This window comes from Oncorhynchus nerka, linkage group LG3 (assembly GCF_034236695.1).
Source record: "Oncorhynchus nerka isolate Pitt River linkage group LG3, Oner_Uvic_2.0, whole genome shotgun sequence".
In the NCBI taxonomy this organism is placed as follows: domain Eukaryota; kingdom Metazoa; phylum Chordata; class Actinopteri; order Salmoniformes; family Salmonidae; genus Oncorhynchus; species Oncorhynchus nerka.
The window spans coordinates 61,323,758-61,344,615 of record NC_088398.1 but is presented as its reverse complement, the minus strand read 5'-3'; the positions used below and the strand labels follow the sequence as shown (position 1 = coordinate 61,344,615).

General features: G+C 45.9%; 1 protein-coding gene across 1 annotated transcript in view; it reads left to right on the top strand.

Annotated features, from left to right (window-relative positions):
• Nucleotides 1-20,858, top strand: part of LOC115116502 (ephrin type-A receptor 6-like) — a 299,058-nt gene that overhangs the window by 104,853 nt on the left and 173,347 nt on the right. Inside the window, exons 3-5 of the mRNA XM_065014150.1 lie at nt 16,660-16,788; nt 17,191-17,409; nt 17,692-18,007. Of these exons, the coding sequence (XP_064870222.1) occupies nt 16,660-16,788; nt 17,191-17,409; nt 17,692-18,007 (664 nt within the window). The remainder of the gene's footprint in view (nt 1-16,659; nt 16,789-17,190; nt 17,410-17,691; nt 18,008-20,858) is intronic.

The window sequence follows — 20,858 nt, the reverse complement described above, 5'->3', positions numbered from 1 at the left end:
AGACCTATAGTAGTTCTCTCTAGTCCCAGTCAGACCTACAGTAGTTCTCTCTAGTCCCAGTCATACCTACAGTTGTTCTCTCTTGTCCCAGTCAGACCTACAGTAGTTCTCTCGAGTCCCAGTCAGACCTATAGTAGTTCTATCTAGTCCCACTGAGCCCCAGTCAGACCTATAGTAGTTATCTCTAGTCCCAGTCAGACCTATAGTAGTTCTCTCTAGTCCCAGTCAGACCTATAGTAGTTCTCTCTAGTCCCAGTCAGACCTACAGTAGTTCTCTCTAGTCCCAGTCAGACCTACAGTTGTTCTCTCTTGTCCCAGTCAGACCTACAGTAGTTCTCTCGAGTCCCAGTCAGACCTATAGTAGTTCTATCTAGTCCCACTGAGCCCCAGTCAGACCTATAGTAGTTCTCTCTAGTCCCAGTCAGACCTACAGTAGTTCTCTCTAGTCCCAGTCAGACCTATAGTAGTTATCTCTAGTCCCAGTCAGACCTATAGTAGTTATCTCGAGTCCCAGTCAGACCTACAGTAGTTCTCTCTAGTCCCAGTCAGACCTATAGTAGTTCTCTCTAGTCCCACTGAGCCCCAGTCAGACCTATAGTAGTTATCTCTAGTCCCAGTCAGACCTATAGTAGTTATCTCTAGTCCCAGTCAGACCTATAGTAGTTCTCTCTAGTCCCAGTCAGACCTACAGTAGTTCTCTCTAGTCCCAGTCAGACCTACACTAGCTCTCTCTAGTCCCTGTCAGACTTATAGTAGTTATCTCTAGTCCCAGTCAGACCTATAGTAGTTCTCTCTAGTCCCAGTCAGACCTATATTAGTTATCTCTAGTCCCAGTCAGACCTATAGTAGTTCTCTCTAGTCCCAGTCAGACCTATAGTAGTTATCTCTAGTCCCAGTCAGACCTATAGTAGTTCTCTCTAGTCCCAGTCAGACCTATAGTAGTTCTCTCTAGTCCCAGTCAGACCTATAGTAGTTCTCTCTAGTTCCACTGAGCCCCAGTCAGACCTACAGTAGTTCTCTCTAGTCCCAGTCAGACCTACAGTAGTTCTCTCTAGTCCCAGTCAGACTTACAGTAGTTATCTCTAGTCCCAGTCAGACCTATAGTAGTTCTCTCTAGTCCCAGTCAGACCTACAGTAGTTCTCTCTAGTCCCAGTCATACCTACAGTTGTTCTCTCTTGTCCCAGTCAGACCTACAGTAGTTCTCTCGAGTCCCAGTCAGACCTATAGTAGTTCTATCTAGTCCCACTGAGCCCCAGTCAGACCTATAGTAGTTATCTCTAGTCCCAGTCAGACCTATAGTAGTTCTCTCTAGTCCCAGTCAGACCTATAGTAGTTCTCTCTAGTCCCAGTCAGACCTACAGTAGTTCTCTCTAGTCCCAGTCAGACCTACAGTTGTTCTCTCTTGTCCCAGTCAGACCTACAGTAGTTCTCTCGAGTCCCAGTCAGACCTATAGTAGTTCTATCTAGTCCCACTGAGCCCCAGTCAGACCTATAGTAGTTCTCTCTAGTCCCAGTCAGACCTACAGTAGTTCTCTCTAGTCCCAGTCAGACCTATAGTAGTTATCTCTAGTCCCAGTCAGACCTATAGTAGTTATCTCGAGTCCCAGTCAGACCTAGTAGTTCTCTCTAGTCCCAGTCAGACCTATAGTAGTTCTCTCTAGTCAAAGTCAGACCTATAGTAGTTATCTCGAGTCCCAGTCAGACCTATAGTAGTTCTCTCTAGTCCCAGTCAGACCTATAGTAGTTCTCTCTAGTTCCACTGAGCCCCAGTCAGACCTACAGTAGTTCTCTCTAGTCCCAGTCAGACCTACAGTAGTTCTCTCTAGTCCCAGTCAGACTGATAGTAGTTATCTCTAGTCCCAGTCAGACCTATAGTAGTTCTCTCTAGTCCCAGTCAGACCTACAGTAGTTCTCTCTAGTCCCAGTCAGACCTACAGTTGTTCTCTCTTGTCCCAGTCAGACCTACAGTAGTTCTCTCGAGTCCCAGTCAGACCTATAATAGTTCTATCTAGTCCCACTGAGCCCCAGGCAGACCTATAGTAGTTATCTCTAGTCCCAGTCAGACCTATAGTAGTTCTCTCTAGTCCCAGTCAGACCTACAGTAGTTCTCTCTAGTCCCAGTCAGACCTATAGTAGTTCTCTCTAGTCCCAGTCAGACCTATAGTAGTTCTCTCTAGTCCCACTGAGCCCCAGTCAGACCTATAGTAGTTATCTCTAGTCCCAGTCAGACCTATAGTAGTTCTCTCTAGTCCCAGTCAGACCTACAGTAGTTCTCTCTAGTCCCAGTCAGACCTACAGTTGTTCTCTCTTGTCCCAGTCAGACCTACAGTAGTTATCTCGAGTCCCAGTCAGACCTAGTAGTTCTCTCTAGTCCCAGTCAGACCTACAGTAGTTATCTCGAGTCCCAGTCAGACCTAGTAGTTCTCTCGAGTCCCAGTCAGACCTACAGTAGTTCTCTCTAGTCCCAGTCAGACCTATAGTAGTTATCTCGAGTCCCAGTCAGACCTAGTAGTTATCTCGAGTCCCAGTCAGACCTATAGTAGTTCTCTCTAGTCCAAGTCAGACCTATAGTAGTTATCTCGAGTCCCAGTCAGACCTATAGTAGTTCTCTCTAGTCCCAGTCAGACCTATAGTAGTTCTCTCTAGTCCCAGTCAGACCTATAGTAGTTCTCTCTAGTCCCAGTCAGACCTACAGTAGTTCTCTCTAGTCCCAGTCAGACTTATAGTAGTTATCTCTAGTCCCAGTCAGACCTATAGTAGTTCTCTCTAGTCCCAGTCAGACCTACAGTTGTTCTCTCTTGTCCCAGTCAGACCTACAGTAGTTCTCTCGAGTCCCAGTCAGACCTATAGTAGTTCTATCTAGTCCCACTGAGCCCCAGGCAGACCTATAGTAGTTATCTCTAGTCCCAGTCAGACCTATAGTAGTTCTCTCTAGTCCCAGTCAGACCTACAGTAGTTCTCTCTAGTCCCAGTCAGACCTATAGTAGTTCTCTCTAGTCCCAGTCAGACCTACAGTAGTTCTCTCTAGTCCCAGTCAGACCTACAGTAGTTCTCTCTAGTCCCAGTCAGACCTACAGTAGCTCTCTCTAGTCCCAGTCAGACCTACAGTAGTTCTCTCGAGTCCCAGTCAGACCTATAGTAGTTCTATCTAGTCCCACTGAGCCCCAATCAGACCTATAGTAGTTATCTCTAGTCCCAGTCAGACCTATAGTAGTTCTATCTAGTCCCACTGAGCCCCAGTCAGACCTACAGTAGTTATCTCGAGTCCCAGTCAGATCTATAGTAGTTCTCTCTAGTCCAAGTCAGACCTATAGTACATTTACATTTACATTTAAGTCATTTAGCAGACGCTCTTATCCAGAGCGACTTACAAATTGGTGCGTTCACCTTAAGACATCCAGTGGAACAGCCACTTTACAATAGTGCATCTAAATCTTTTAAGGGGGGGGGTGAGAAGGATTACTTTATCCTATCCTAGGTATTCTTGAAAGAGGTGGGGTTTCAGGTGTCTCCGGAAGGTGGTGATTGACTCCGCTGTCCTGGCGTCGTGAGGGAGTTTGTTCCACCATTGGGGGGCCAGAGCAGCGAACAGTTTTGACTGGGCTGCGCGGGAACTGTACTTCCTCAGTGGTAGGGAGGCGAGCAGGCCAAAGGTGGATGAACGCAGTGCCCTTGTTTGGGTGTAGGGCCTGATCAGAGCCTGGAGGTACTGAGGTGCCGTTCCCTCACAGCTCCGTAGGCAAGCACCATGGTCTTGTAGCGGATGCGAGCTTCAACTGGAAGCCAGTGGAGAGAGCGGAGGAGCGGGGTGACGTGAGAGAACTTGGGAAGGTTGAACACCAGACGGGCTGCGGCGTTCTGGATGAGTTGTAGGGGTTTAATGGCACAGGCAGGGAGCCCAGCCAACAGCGAGTTGCAGTAATCCAGACGGGAGATGACAAGTGCCTGGATTAGGACCTGCGCTGCTTCCTGTGTGAGGCAGGGTCGTACTCTGCGGATGTTGTAGAGCATGAACCTACAAGAACGGGCCACCGCCTTGATGTTAGTTGAGAACGACAGGGTGTTGTCCAGGATCACGCCAAGGTTCTTAGCGCTCTGGGAGGAGGACACAATGGAGTTGTCAACCGTGATGGCGAGATCATGGAACAGGCAGTCCTTCCCCGGGAGGAAGAGCAGCTCCGTCTTGCCGAGGTTCAGCTTGAGGTGGTGATCCGTCATCCACACTGATATGTCTGCCAGACATGCAGAGATGCGATTCGCCACCTGGTCATCAGAAGGGGGAAAGGAGAAGATTAATTGTGTGTCGTCTGCATAGCAATGATAGGAGAGACCATGTGAGGTTATGACAGAGCCAAGTGACTTGGTGTATAGCGAGAATAGGAGAGGGCCTAGAACAGAGCCCTGGGGGACGCCAGTGGTGAGAGCGCGTGGTGAGGAGACAGATTCTCGCCACGCCACCTGGTAGGAGCGACCTGTCAGGTAGGGACGCAATCCAAGCGTGGGCCGCGCCGGAGATGCCCAACTCGGAGAGGGTGGAGAGGAGGATCTGATGGTTCACAGTATCGAAGGCAGCCGATAGGTCTAGAAGGATGAGAGCAGAGGAGAGAGAGTTAGCTTTAGCAGTGCGGAGGGCCTCCGTGATACAGAGAAGAGCAGTCTCAGTTGAATGACTAGTCTTGAAACCTGACTGATTTGGATCAAGAAGGTCATTCTGAGAGAGATAGCGGAGAGCTGGCCAAGGACGGCACGTTCAAGAGTTTTGGAGAGAAAAGAAAGAAGGGATACTGGTCTGTAGTTGTTGACATCGGAGGGATCGAGTGTAGGTTTTTTCAGAAGGGGTGCAACTCTCGCTCTCTTGAAGACAGAAGGGACGTAGCCAGCGGTCAGGGATGAGTTGATGAGCGAGGTGAGGTAAGGGAGAAGGTCTCCGGAAATGGTCTGGAGAAGAGAGGAGGGAATAGGGTCAAGCGGGCAGGTTGTTGGGCGGCCGGCCGTCACAAGACGCGAGATTTCATCTGGAGAGAGAGGGAGAAAGAGGTCAGAGCACAGGGTAGGGCAGTGTGAGCAGAACCAGCGGTGTCGTTTGACTTAGCAAACGAGGATCGGATGTCGTCGACCTTCTTTTCAAAATGGTTGACGAAGTCATCTGCAGAGAGGGGGGGGGGGGGGAGGAGGATTCAGGAGGGAGGAGAAGGTGGCAAAGAGCTTCCTAGGGTTAGAGGCAGATGCTTGGACTTTAGAGTGGTAGAAAGTGGCTTTAGCAGCAGAGACAGAAGAGGAAAATGTAGAGAGGAGGGAGTGAAAGGATGCCAGGTCCGCAGGGAGGCGAGTTTTCCTCCATTTCCGCTCGGCTGCCCGGAGCCCTGTTAGTAGTTATCTCAAGTCCCAGTCAGACCTATAGTAGTTCTCTCTAGTCCCAGTCAGACCTATAGTAGTTCTCTCTAGTCCCAGTCAGACCTATAGTAGTTCTCTCTAGTCCCAGTCAGACCTACAGTAGTTCTCTCTAGTCCCAGTCAGACTTATAGTAGTTATCTCTAGTCCCAGTCAGACCTATAGTAGTTATCTCGAGTCCCAGTCAGACCTAGTAGTTATCTCGAGTCCCAGTCAGACCTATAGTAGTTCTCTCTAGTCCAAGTCAGACCTATAGTAGTTATCTCGAGTCCCAGTCAGACCTATAGTAGTTCTCTCTAGTCCCAGTCAGACCTACAGTAGTTCTCTCTAGTCCCAGTCAGACTTATAGTAGTTATCTCTAGTCCCAGTCAGACCTATAGTAGTTCTCTCTAGTCCCAGTCAGACCTACAGTTGTTCTCTCTTGTCCCAGTCAGACCTACAGTAGTTCTCTCGAGTCCCAGTCAGACCTATAGTAGTTCTATCTAGTCCCACTGAGCCCCAGGCAGACCTATAGTAGTTATCTCTAGTCCCAGTCAGACCTATAGTAGTTCTCTCTAGTCCCAGTCAGACCTACAGTAGTTCTCTCTAGTCCCAGTCAGACCGACAGTAGTTCTCTCTAGTCCCAGTCAGACCTACAGTAGTTCTCTCTAGTCCCAGTCAGACCTACAGTAGTTCTCTCTAGTCCCAGTCAGACCTACAGTAGCTCTCTAGTCCCAGTCAGACCTACAGTAGTTCTCTCGAGTCCCAGTCAGACCTATAGTAGTTCTCTCTAGTCCCACTGAGTCCCAGTCAGACCTACAGTAGTTCTCTCTAGTCCCAGTCAGACCTATAGTAGTTCTCTCTAGTCCCAGTCAGACCTACAGTAGTTCTCTCTAGTCCCAGTCAGACCGACAGTAGTTCTCTCTAGTCCCAGTCAGACCTACAGTAGTTCTCTCTAGTCCCAGTCAGACCTACAGTAGTTCTCTCTAGTCCCAGTCAGACCTACAGTAGTTCTCTCTAGTCCCAGTCAGACCTACAGTAGCTCTCTCTAGTCCCAGTCAGACCTACAGTAGTTCTCTCGAGTCCCAGTCAGACCTATAGTAGTTCTATCTAGTCCCACTGAGCCCCAGTCAGACCTACAGTAGTTATCTCGAGTCCCAGTCAGACCTACAGTAGTTCTCTCTAGTCCCAGTCAGACCTACAGTAGTTCTCTCTAGTCCCAGTCAGACCTACAGTAGTTATCTCTAGTCCCAGTCAGACCTACAGTAATTATCTCGAGTCCCAGTCAGACCTACAGTAGTTATCTCTAGTCCCAGTCAGACCTACAGTAATTATCTCTAGTCCCAGTCAGACCTACAGTAGTTATCTCGAGTCCCACTGAGCCACAGTCAGACCTACAGTAGTTCTCTCTAGTCCCAGTCAGACCTACAGTAGTTCTCTCTAGTCCCACTGAGCCCCAGTCAGACCTACAGTAGTTCTCTCTAGTCCCAGTCAGACCTACAGTAGTTCTCTCTAGTCCCACTGAGCCCCTGTCAGACCTACAGTAGTTCTCTCTAGTCCCAGTCAGACCTATAGTAGTTATCTCGAGTCCCAGTCAGACCTATAGTAGTTCTCTCTAGTCCCACTGAGCCACAGTCAGACCTACAGTAGTTCTCTCTAGTCCCAGTCAGACCTACAGTAGTTCTCTCTAGTCCCAGTCAGACCTACAGTAGTTCTCTCTAGTCCCAGTCAGACCTACAGTAGTTCTCTCTAGTCCCAGTCAGACCTACAGTAGTTCTCTCTAGTCCCAGTCAGACCTATAGTAGTTCTCTCTAGTCCCACTGAGCCACAGTCAGACCTACAGTAGTTCTCTCTAGTCCCAGTCAGACCTATAGTAGTTCTCTCTAGTCCCACTGAGCCACAGTCAGACCTACAGTAGTTCTCTCTAGTCCCAGTCAGACCTATAGTAGTTCTCTCTAGTCCCACTGAGCCACAGTCAGACCTACAGTAGTTCTCTCTAGTCCCAGTCAGACCTACAGTAGTTCTCTCTAGTCCCAGTCAGACCTACAGTAGTTCTCTCTAGTCCCAGTCAGACCTATAGTAGTTCTCTCTAGTCCCAGTCAGACCTACAGTAGTTCTCTCTAGTCCCAGTCAGACCTACAGTAGTTCTCTCTAGTCCCAGTCAGACCTACAGTAGTTCTCTCTAGCCCCACTGAGCCCCAGTCAGACCTACAGTAGTTCTCTCTAGTCCCACTGAGCCCCAGTCAGACCTATAGTAGTTCCCTCTAGTCCCACTGAGCCCCAGTCAGACCTACACTACAGTGTCTTTAAAAGCAGTAGTTCATCCCTGGGGCAGTAGGCTGGAAGAAGGCTTTAAAGGACTGACTCTCTTCATTGAGGGGCTGGAATGGGGCTTAATCTCACAAAGAAATCAATACTCCAGTCTTCACGAAATGAAGTTTTCAATTATGTATGTTAAGACTTGCTTTAGGGCCTGATCTTTTCTCTGCTTTTGGACACATAAAATGCATAACCTAAGAGTATCATTTTGCTTAATTTGAGAGGGAGAAAACAATTTAACCATACATAAGAGATGAACTAAACATTCTTCAACATTTACTAAGACCTTAGAGACTTACAGTGCCTTTGGAAAGTATTCAGACCCCTTGACTTTTTCCATATTTTGTTACTTTACAGCCTTATTCTAAAATCGATTAAATAAACAAAACATCTTCAGCTATCTACCCACACTACCCCATAATGACAAAGCAAAATCAGATTTTTTGATATTTTTGCAAATGTATTAAATAGAAAAAACAGAAATAAATAATAATAAATATAAGTATTCAGACCCTTTGCTATGAAACTCAAAATTGAGCTCAGTTGCATCCTGTTTCCATTGATCACCCTTGAGATGTTTCTACAACTTGATTGGAGTCCACCTGTGGTAAATTTAATTGATTGGACATGATTTGGAAAGGCACACACCTGTCTATATAAGGTCTCACAGTTGACAGTGCATGTCAGAGCCAAAACCAAGCAATGAGGTTGAAGGAATTGTCTTTGGAGCTCTGAGACAGGATTGTGTCGAGGCACAGATCAGAGGAAGGGCACCAAAAAAATTCTGCATTATTGAAGGTCCCCAAGAACACAGTGGCCTCCATCATTCTTAAATGGAAGCAGTTTGGAACCACCAAGACTCTTCCTAGAGCTGTCCGCCCGGCCAAACTGAGCAATCAGGGAGAAGGGCCTTGGTCAGGGAGGTGACCAAGAACCCGATGGTCACTCTGACAGAGTTCTAGAGTTCCTCTGTGGAGATGGGAGAACCTTCCAGTAGGACAAGCATCTCTGCAGCACTCCACCAATCAGGCCTTTATGGTAGAGTGGCCAGACGGAAGCCACTCCTCAGTAACTGGCACATGACAGCCCGCTTGGAGTTTGCCAAAGGCACCTAAAGACTCTCAGACCATGAGAAACAAGATTCTCTGGTCTGATGAAACCAAGATTTAACTCTTTGGCCTGAATGCCAAACGTCACATCTGGAGGAAACCTGGCACCATCCCTATGGTGAAGCATGGTGGTGGCAGTATCATGCTGTTGGGATATTTTTCAGAGCAAAATACGAAGAGATCCTTGGTGAAAACCTGCTCCAGAGCACTCAGGACATCAGACTGGGGGCGAAGGTTCACCTTCCAACAGGACAACGTCCCTAAGCACATAGCCAAGACAATACAGGAGTGGCTTCGGGACAAGTCTCTGAATGTCCTTGAGTGACCCAGCCAGAGCCCGGACGAACCTGATCGAGACCTGAAGAGACCTGAAAATAGACGTGCAGCAACACTCCCCATCCAACCTGGCAGAGCTTGACAGGATCTGCAGAGAAGAATGGGAGAAAGTCCCCAAATACAGGTGCGCTAAGATTGTGGCTTCATACCCGAAGAAGACACGCAGCTGAAATCACTGCCAAAGATGCTTCAATAAAGTACTGAGTAAAGGGTCTGAATATTTATTTAAATGTAATATATGAGTTTTACATTTTTTATAAATTAGCAAAAATGTCTAAAAACCTTTTTTTTAATCTGCAATTATGGGGTATTATGTGTAGACTGATGAATACTTTCCGAAGGCACTAGCCAGAGTGGCCTCTTTCTTCGTTTTTTTAACTCTTTTTGTATTTTTCAGACTGTATATGGACTGAGATGGACTGATATGATTGTGATGGTTCAGGGCACAGAGATGGTTCAGAAGGAGGATGGATTCCTTCATATTTTCTGTTTCGGGTATTATTTGACTGTTCCACCTCAGTGTATAGGCTCTCTATAGTAATCTCTCTTCACACCGTTTCCTGCTGTAAACAAATCACTCTCCTTTCCTCTTTCTCTCTCATATTTTCTCTCCCTCTTTCTCTTTCTCTGGTCTGTCTGGCACAAGGTCTTTTAGATTCATCCCTCACAGGTTACTGTGTCCGCAGGGGTCCTGTCTTTAGCGCTGTCACCGTTTATCACACACACACACACACACACACACACACACACACACACACACACACACACACACACACACACACACAGCAGACCGCTGAATACCCACATAGTTCTTGGATCTCTTTGATGGGATTTGACATCCACCCCCTGCCTCCCTGGCTTCCCCTTTACCTGCCATCTTTCTCTCGCTCTCTCGCTCTCACTCCCTAGGTCTCTCCCTCTCTCTCGCTCTCACTCCCTAGGTCTCTACCTCTCCCTCTCTCTCTCTCTCTCTCTCGCTCTCACTCCCTAGGTCTCTCCCTCTCTCACTCCCTAGGTCTCTACCTCTCTCTCTCTCTCTCTTTCTCGCTCTCACTCCCTAGGTCTCTACCTCTCCCTCTCTCTCTCTCTCGCTCTCACTCCCTAGGTCTCTACCTCTCGCTCTCTCTCTCTCGCTCTCACTCCCTAGGGCTCTACCTCTCTCTCGCTCTCACTCCCTAGGTCTCTACCTCTCCCTCTCTCTCTCTCTCTCTCTCTCGCTCTCACTCCCTAGGTCTCTACCTCTCCCTCTCTCTCGCTCTCATTCCCTAGGTCTCTACCTCTCCCTCTCTCTCTCTCTCGCTCTCTCTCTCTCTCGCTCTCATTCCCTAGGTCTCTACCTCTCCCTCTCTATCGATCTCCCTCCCTCGGCCAGTGGACACATCACACCATCGCTTTGGTTTCATCATCGTTGTGTTGATTTTAGCCAGAGCATTAGGTGTTTTCACAGATCCAACAGGTATTGAATCAGCCTGTGTTTTGATAGCTAATTGGATCCATGTTATAGTCTGTCTGCCTCAAGGTTGACACAAAACCCGGCCGTGCTCAGGCCCTTGTTGAGGGTTATGTCTCATAACACAGCTACACAGCCCAATTTCCTGGAACTACACACTCCATTACAGATGCAATTTTTCTCTGTCTCCCCTCTCTCAGCTGAAAAGAGCTCTGAGCAGTCCACTCCCAAACACAGCTCCCGGCCTGACAAAATCAAGTTTTATCACCCAGAAACAGGGAAATAAACGTAGCTTGTTTGAAGTTTCAAGTGAACATTCCCCCCGACTGGGTCCAGTCACAGTGTTGAGATACTGAACTGAGTCTCTGAGGTGTCAGGGTTGAGTGTGGAGGGCCACACAGGACCTCTTAGAGCAAAGCTCTGTGTGGGGAAGGGCTGCACTATGAGAGACAGGGGCCCCATAGAGGGCTGTGCAGGGGCCACTGGGACCTGATGCTTCCTTCAAATCAGCTTTGGGGTGACTGAGAGATGGCAGGGGTACCACCCAGAGGACAGACAGGATGAAACACACATACACACACACTCACTTATACCACAGGCCTCAGCATCATTCGGTCCCTGTCACACTATCCCCCATCAATGTGTAACCAGTCACACACACACACATACACTGATGTCTCTGTAGAGAGTCCTATTCTAAGACCACCCCAGGGTGTCTATCTCTGGCCTTACAGAGACTAAGTCTCTCAAGCTCCTTTAGTTTCTCTAAGCTGGAGAGAGGGAGTTTATGTAAGTCTTTAAAGAGATACCTTTGTGGGATGAGGAGGCCTTGTGAAGTAGGTTGCTGATACAGGAGTCTACTGATAAGGTTACACCTACATTTACAGTACCTTCAGAAAGTATTCAGACCCCTTTTGACTTCTTACCACATTTTGTTGTGTTACAGCTTGAATTGAAAATTGATTAAATTCAGATTTTACACGTTTTTTATTTTAAAAAATCAAACGCTGTAATATCTTGAGTCAATAAGTATTCAAACCCTTTGTTATGGCAAGCCTAAATAAGTTCAGGAGTAAAAATGTACTTAACAAGTAATATAATTAGTTGCATGGACTCTTTGTGCAATAATAGTGTTTAACATGATTTTTGAATGACTACCTCATCTCTGTTCCCCACACATACAATTATCTATAAGTTCCTACAGTCGAGCAGTGAATTTAAAACACCTTTTCAACCACAAAGACCAGAGAGTTTTTTCCAATGCCTCGCAAAGAAGGGCACCTATTGGTACAGTAGATGGGTAAAAATGAAAAAGCAGACATTGAATATCCCTTTGAGCATGATGAAGTTATTCATTACACTTTGGATGGTGTATCAATACACCCAGTCAAATCGAATCAAGTGTTATTTGTCACATACGCGTGTTTATCAGATGTTATTGCGGTTGTAGAGAAATGCTTTGCTTCATCCAAATATCTCACATTTGGACTCATCAGACCAAAGGACACTTTTCCACTGGTCTAATGTCCATTGCTCGTGTTTCTTGGCCCAAGCAAGTCTCTTCTTCTTATTGGTGTCCTTTAGTAGTTGTTTCTTTGCAGCAATCGACCATGAAGGCCTGATTCATGTAGTCTCCCCTGAACAGTTGATGTTGAGATGTGTCTGTTACTTGAACTCTGTGAAGCATTTATTTGGGATGCAATTTCTGAGGCTGTCTAATGAACTTATCCTCTGCAGCAGAGGTAACTCTGGGTCTTCCTTTCTTCTGGCGGTCCTCATGAGAGCCAGTTTCATCATAGCGTTTGATCTTTTTTACAACTGCACTTGAAGAAACTTTCAAAGTTCTTGAAATATTCCATATTGACTGACCTTCATGTCTTAAGGTAATGATGGACTGTCATTTCTCTTTGCTTATTTGAGTTGTTCTTTGCCATAATATGGACTTGTTTTTTTACCAAATATGACTGTCTTCTGTATACCACCCCTACCTTGTCACAACACAACTGATTGTCTCAAACACATTTAAGAAGGAACGAAATTCCACAAATGAACTTTTAACAAGGCACACCTGATAATTGAAATGCATTCCAGGTGACTACCTCATGAAGCTGGTTGAGAGAATGCCAAGAGTGTGCAAAGCTGTCATCAAGGCAAAGGGTGGCTACTTTGAAAAATATATATTTGGATATGTTTAACACTTTTTGGGTTACTACATGATTCCATACAGTATGTGTTATTTCATAGTTTTGATGATTCATAGTTATTCTACAATGTAGAAAATAATACAAATAAAGAAAAACCCTGGAATGAGTAGGTGTGTCCAAACTTTGGACTGGTACTGTATGTAAATGAGATATTTCTGTTTTAGATTTTCAATGAATGTGAAAAAAAGTCTTAAAAACACGTTTTCACTTTCTCATTGTGAGGAACAAAATGTATTGAATACCTTTTGAATTCAGGCTGTAACACAACCAATTGTGGAATAAGGGGTATGAATACTTTCTGAAGGCACTGTAGCTACTGTACCTGTTCGGGTGTTTGTCGTGGAAATTTCCTCTATTTACCAAATCATGAGAGCAAACCACAACACAAGTCAGAGTTAGTTATCACAAGGTCCATCTTTAATTATATGAGCTCTATCACGAGCCTGTGACTCTCAGATCAATTCAGTGACTATCCATGAATTCTCTGAGAGTCCCTTACACATTGCAACTGAGATCCTTTATAGCAGAGACACACATATCCAGACAGCATTGGGCATAATTTATCGTTCAGCTTTGTCTCCTAAACTATGCTCTTTTCTCAAACTCAGAACCATAAACCAATCCTCCATATCAACAGGCATATATCAAATCCATCCTATCTTGACAAGATCACAGAGACACACTGACTGGCACACAGACATTGTGGAGCCAAGAGATACACGCTTGACCTCTCCCCTCTCTCCGGCCCAAGCAACTTAGTCTTGACATAGAACAGATACTGCAACCTCGCCACAGTATTATACAAAAATAACATTCTGATGAGAAGTAACTTACAAACATATGATGAATATAAAACATCTTACCTATGTTACCAACTAATTCTGATTATTCCCCAACATGTTGTAATGATCACCCACTAAACAACTGGCCAGGATATAAAGCATTTTCATACCTGACTGTGGCGGTGTAGGAAAACTCCAATGCATGATCTAGAAGTGTGTCACAGCTTTTATGCTTAATGACTATCTCTTTATTTCATTTAATACATTTAGATGGGTTAAGTGCAAAGACATGTCAGTCCATTTGTATCACTGGTGTAATTCTAGTTGTGAAATAATATTTGGTATTTTGACACCTGTATGTACAATCTGGCTGACACAAACGGAGAGAGTTGTAGATGGGTGGGTGTGTTGGGATCCTTTCAGAATTCACAGCAAAACAATACAACATGAAGCATATTAGGCAATATAATACCTCATCAAAATCAATTTGTTTTAATTACATTATTATTACTGTGAAACCTTGAGGGAGAAATAGATTAAAATGTGTTGTCTTTTAGATTGAATTAAAACATGTCATTAAAAGGATAATGAGTCTGTATAACTAACCATTAGGATGTGATTACGGTTCTCCTGTTGGTAGGTAGTGTTTAGATAAGTACAAAACTACTTATTATCACTGAAATAATTGGCTCAAATTAGCATCTTCTTTCCCCAACTTTCCATAGTCTGCTAATAAAGAGCTTCTGTTCTTCCCACTTATTAATTAGACTGGTAGAAACGTCAGAGGAGGGGAGGGAGGAAAGAGGTGGAGAGGGGGAAAGGAAAGGGAGAAGTGAGGTGGGGTGACAGAGTGAGTGAGTCGGGGAGAGAAGGAGGGGGGGGGGTTCTTCTCTATACTTGGTACGGTTGTGTTTTTAATTTTTAGACATTAGACACTTTTGTGGATTTTGTTGGTTGAGGAGACAGGGCTGGGAGTGACAATATACCATCTATTCCTTGCAAATACTTCTTATTTTAATGCAACACTGTCACGCACTGAATTTAGATATCTCTGTTTTTCTATATATTTTGTTTAGGTCAGGGTGTGACTAGGATGGGTACTCTAGTTTTTGTATGTCTATGGGTTTTTGCATGTCTATGTTGGCCTGATATGGTTCCCAATCAGAGACAGGTGTTTATTGTTGTCTCTGATTGTATTTAGGTAGCCATTTCCCACATTTGTGTGGTGGGATCTTGACTATGTTTAGTTGCCTGTCTGCACTAATTTGTATAGCTTTTAGTTTGTCGTGTTTGTTAAGTGTTTCATTCATTAAAAGAGAATGTACGAATACCACGCTGCGCCTTGGTCTCACTCATACGACAATCGTGACAAACACTTTTGAGTAAGATGAACTGCCCAAGGACAAAGGGTATGTGGAGGTCAAAGTGCATACAGAGGTCAGAGTCATATTGTTGATTGATGTGTCTAGACTGAAGGGCAGCTATTGTGTTGTTGTTGAGCTGATTTAAAACCATTTTCCTCAGCAGGTCATTTGATTCTGGGAGCTTGGTGTTAGATGATCCATGGTCACTCTACAGCTGTCACACTGTGTGCCTGTCAGTGTAATAGAGGGTAGAGCCAGAGGTCAGGGCTAAACACCTCCAATAGACTTCTATTCCAAAAACACAGAGGCAGGTGGCCTGCTGACCTCATGAAGCACTTACAGGGCTGTCACCCTTGTCACATGACCTGGGAGTCACAGAGGTGGGGTACAGGTGGTTAGTGATGGGTTCTAGTGAGGTTTGAATTGTTTAGTAACGGTCCTGTTCCTCTCTTTTATTTTGTAATGTTGAGCTGCTTTTAGCGATATCACTAGATGACCCAAAAGTCATTCCAAAAGTCAATCCAAAATCATGGGCATTAATATAGAGTTGGTCCCCCCTTTGATGCTATAACAACCTCCACTCTTCTGGGAAGGCTTTCCACAAGATGTTGGAACATTGCTGCGGGGACTTGCTTCCATTCAGCCACAAGAGAATTAGTGAGTTCATGCGTTGATGTTGGCCGATTAGGCCTGGCTCGCTGTCAGCGTTCCACTTCATCCCAAAGGTTTTCCATTGGGTTGAGGTTAGGGCTTTGTGCAGGCCAATCAAGTTCTTTCACACCGATGTTGACAAACCATTTCTATATGGTACTCGCTTTGTGCACAGGGGCATTGTTATTTTGAAACAGGATAGGGCCTTCCCCCCCAGAATCATATAGAATGGCATTGTATGTTGTAGTGTTAAGATTTCCTTTCACTGGAACTAAGGGGCCTAGCCCAAACCATGAAAAACAGCCCAAGACCATTATTCCTCCTCCACCAAACTTTACAGTTGGTACTATGAATTCGGGCAGGTAGTGTTCTCCTGGCATCCGCCAAACCCAGATTCGTCCGTCGGACCGCCAGATGGTGAAGCATGATTCATCACTCCAGAGAATGTATTCCTACTGCTCACAGAGTCCAATGGTGGCGAGCTTTACACCACTCCAGCCGACGCTTGGCACTGCGCATGGTGATCTTAGGCATGTGTGCGGCTGCTCGGGCCATGGAAACACACAAACAGTTCTTGTGCTGACGTTGCTTCCAGAGGCAACTCGGTAGTGAGTGTTGCAACCGAGGACAGACAATTTTTATGCGCTGCACGCTTTATCACTCGGTGGTCCTGTTCTGTGAGCTTGTGTGGCCTACCACTTCACGACTGAGCCGTTGTTGCTCCTAGACGTTTCCACTTCACAGTAACAGCACTTACAGTTGACTGGGTCAGCTCTAGCAGGGCAGAAATTTGACGAACTGGAAAGGTGGCATCCTCTGACAGTGCCACGTTGAAAGTCACTGTGCTCTTCAGAGATCCCATTCCACTGCCAATGTTAGTTTATGTAGATTGTATAGCTTGGTGCTGAATTTTATTCACCTGTCAGCAACGGGTTTGGCTGAAATAGCCAAATCCACTGATTTAAAGGGGTCTCCACATGCTTTTGTATATACTGTATAGTGTATCTATAGTACTTTAGCAGCTCACTAACAGTCATTTTGTTTTCTTCCTCACCTCTCTTCCTCCTCTCCAGTGGGATGCTATAACAGAGATGGATGAACACAACCGTCCCATCCATACCTTCCAGGTGTGTCACGTGATGGAACCCAACCAGAACAACTGGCTACGCTCCAATTGGATCTTCCGCCAGGCAGCACAGAAGGTGTGTAGGGGTTCTGCGCATGGGTTGGAACATGGTGCTGATAACACCTGGGTTGCAGGTTCAGTTCCCGCATGGGCCACATATTTTTTTACATTTGTATTTTTTTACCTTTATTTAACTAGGCAAGTCAGTTAAGAACAAATTCTTATTTTCAATGACGGCCTAGGAACAGTGGGTTAACTGCCTGTTCAGGGGCAGAACGACAGATTTATACCTTGTCAGCTCAGGGGTTTGAACTTGCAACCTTCCGGTTACTAGTCCAACACTCTAACCACTAGGCTACACTGCCGCCCCAACTGCATTTCCTGTTTCCTGTAAGTAGCTGCCGCTACCAACTGCATTTCCTGTAAGTGGCTTTGAATAAAACATTAGCTACTTTACTTTGTTTATTATTTTTGCAAGGTGTACGTGGAGCTGCGGTTCACTCTGAGAGACTGTAACTCCATCCCCTGGGTATCTGGGACCTGCAAGGAGACATTCAACCTTTTCTACTATGAGACAGACGAGTCCCACGGGGTCAAGTTCAAACCCGCCCAGTACACCAAGATTGACACCATTGCAGCCGACGAGAGCTTCACCCAGATGGACCTGGGAGACCGCATTCTGAAGCTCAACACTGAGGTCCATCACCTCAATTAACTCAATTCAATAATATGTGACTTGTAGCCTGGGTGCCAGTCTTTTTCTGCCCTCTTGCCGACTCCTATTGTTTGGCATGGTAATTCCATAAGGAGTTGGCAAGAGAGCAGAAACAGAATGCTGCCCATGTTATTTGATTTATCCCACAAGGGACAATTGTTTAGGCGCTGCATACTAGGGACATGTTGTTGGGAAATACATGTGAGCATCCATTTAATAAAGTTCAATTCAGTTAGCTTTATTGATCCACAATGTTTTCTATAGGTTCGGGAAGTGGGTCCTATCTCCAGGAAGGGTTTCTACCTGGCGTTCCAGGACATTGGGGCGTGCATCGCCCTGGTCTCAGTCAGGGTGTACTATAAGAAGTGTCCCTTCACCCTGAGGAACCTGGCCTCCTTCCCTGACACCGTGCCCCGGGTCGACTCCTCCTCCCTGGTGGAGGTCAGGGGGGCGTGTGTGGAGCATGCCGAGGAGAGGGACACTCCCAAACTGTACTGCGGCGCCGACGGTGACTGGCTGGTGCCTTTGGGGAAGTGTGTCTGTAGCCTGGGCTATGAAGAGATGGACGGGACATGTCTCGGTGAGTCACATGACTTCTGTTCTGACTGGATCTGTCCACCTTTCTCTACTCTCTCTCTCTCTCCCCGCACTTTCATTCTCTCTCTCCATTTCAGTAGTCCCTCACCCCTCTCTTTCCATGTACTTACAGTATATCTTTGTATTAATCTGAATCATCTCCTGAAGCTGTATGATATGAATACAGCCTAGCAGTAAACATGAGGTTTGATAGAGAATCAGTATTTGGGTCCTTCCACGAAATTAGTCCCTTTTGCGTCCCTTTGATATTTTAAGTATTAATTGTGCACCAATATGGAATTTTAAAAGCCTGTTATATTAAATGAAGTGCCCTTTAATGTAGGAATTCAATAAATCATATTTTTAATATGAATAAATTATAACCCCCAAATTTCTCAACGTTTCACACCATCACTGTAAAGCCCTAGTTATTTTTTTGCTTTGACAAATGTTATTTCTGAATATCATTTTTAATTTAATGTGATTAGGGATTAATTTAATAGTCTGATTAGTCTGTCCCTTATTTTACGTTCAACCCTGTTATGTGAACTGAACTCTCATTTGAATATGGTGAAACTATTCCTTTTTAAACATTTTTCAAAAGCAACACTGAACATCTAATAGTCAAATCATAGCGTAAAAGCAGGTGAGCTGGTTCTATTCTTGCTGGCCATTTGCTGGTGTTTACTGTTGGAAAACTGAGTGGGTCAAGTGGAACATATCAACCCTGTTACCCATAGATAGACAGGCCAAAATAGTTTTATCTATTTAACTATTTCTATATATTTTTTAATTCAATTGCACATCCCTGTTGCACACAACAAGCTTCCGGCACAGGGGAATTTATGGCTGAGTTAAGATGAAATCTGTCAACCATGTTACGGTCAACCCTGTTACTTTATTTGTCACTTAATAGTCTTTTTTTTATTTAACCTCTTGAGATGGGAAAACATGTTTTGTTATTAAGTTTAACACATGCTTTTTATGACAGAATGTTAAAATTAGGTGAAATCAAACTTTTTGAGACCAAGTTGCACTTCTCAAAAGGCACCGAATTGGTGGAATGACCCATCTGTAGGCTACATATCACCAGTCCTGGCCTGCAGGGGGGATTATTTATGGTTTATGTACGGGCCAAGGTGTCTGACTACACAATGAAGAGTGTCAGGTGTTTCAACCACAGCTGCTTTATTCACTGACCTGGATCCAGATAGGTCTCTTTCTCCCTCATCTTTTCTCCCTCCCTCCCATCCCATTTCTCTCTCTAAATCTCACCTCCCTCACCCCTCCTTCCTTCCCTTCCTCAACCCCTCTCCATCCCTCTCTTTTATTTGTCATTCTGCAGTATAGGTGCAGTGCAGATAGGCAGAGCTCCATGCATCTTCACAAAGCCACAAAGTCATCCCCTATCCTTCATTATCTACCTCCTGTCATTCCTCCTTCATCCCTTCTTCTCTCCTGTCTCCTCTCCTCCTCATCTCCTTCTTTGTAGTATCCCTCCCACTCTGCCATTCAGATGAGATGTAATGTGAGGGGCTCTGGCTGTGTGGTGCTGATTGTTAACTGAAGCTGCAGCTGGATCTGTGGACCAGTAGGGGAGAGAGGATGTGTGTGTGATATGAGAGAGGCTGTGTTTGTATGTGTGGTAGGGGATATGATGTATTTGTGGTAGGGCAGAGGCTGTGAAATATAACAACACAGATAAAGAGTGTTTGTGATATGCGCACCACAAATGTAACCACCGGTGCTGGGCCCAAAAAATGATATCCTGCTCCTGTGGTTTTCTTTCTTTGCACATAAGAGCATTAGTGTATTATACAAACACTATGTTTGGGAATTTGTGGATAGAGAGTGAGGGGTGCTCTCCTTTTCGAGACAGCTCTACCTCCAGCTGTCACCAGTGTTAGGAATCTGTCTGTAGTCTCAGCCTGCTGTCTGGCCATGCTGCTGTCTGTCTGTGGCCATGCTGCTGTCTGTCAGTGCTGCTGTCTGTCAGTGCTGCTGTCTGTGGCCATGATGCTGTCCATGGTTATGCTGCTGTCTGTCAGTGCTGATATCAGTGGCCATGATTCTGTCCATGGTTATGCTGCTGTCCATGGTTATGCTGCTGTCTGTCAGTGGCCATGATTCTGTCCATGGTTATGCTGATGTCAGTGGCCATGCTGCTGTCAGTGGCCATGCTGCTGTCTGTGGTCATGCTGCTGTCCATGGTTATACTGCTGTCTGTCAGTGGCCATGCTGTCTGTCAGTGGCCATGCTGCTGTCAGTGGCCATGCTGCTGTCAGTGGCCATGCTGCTGTCAGTGGCCATGCTGTTGTCTGTGGTCATGCTGCTGTCTGTGGTCATGCTGCTGTCTGTGGTCATGCTGCTGTCTGTGGCCATGCTGCTGTCTGTGGCCATGCTGCTGTCAGTGGTCATGCTGCTATCAGTGGTCATGCTGCTGTCTGTGGCCATGCTGCTGTCTGTGGCCATGCTGCTGTCTGTGGCCATGCTGCTGTCAGTGGCCATGCTGCTGTCAGTGGTCATGCTGCTGTCAGTGGCCATGCTGCTGTCTGTGGCCATGCTGCTGTCTGTGGCCATGCTGCTGTCTGTGGCCATGCTGCTGTCTATCAGTTGCCATGCTGCTGTCAGTGGCCATGCTGCTGTCTATCAGTTGCCATGCTGCTGTCAGTGGCCATGCTGCTGTCTATCAGTTGCCATGCTGCTGTCTATCAGTTGCCATGCTGCTGTCAGTGGCCATGCTGCTGTCTATCAGTTGCCATGCTGCTGTCAGTGGCCATGCTGCTGTCTATCAGTTTCCTTGCTGCTGTCAGTGGCCATGCTGCTGTCAGTGGTCATGCTGCTGACCGTGGCCA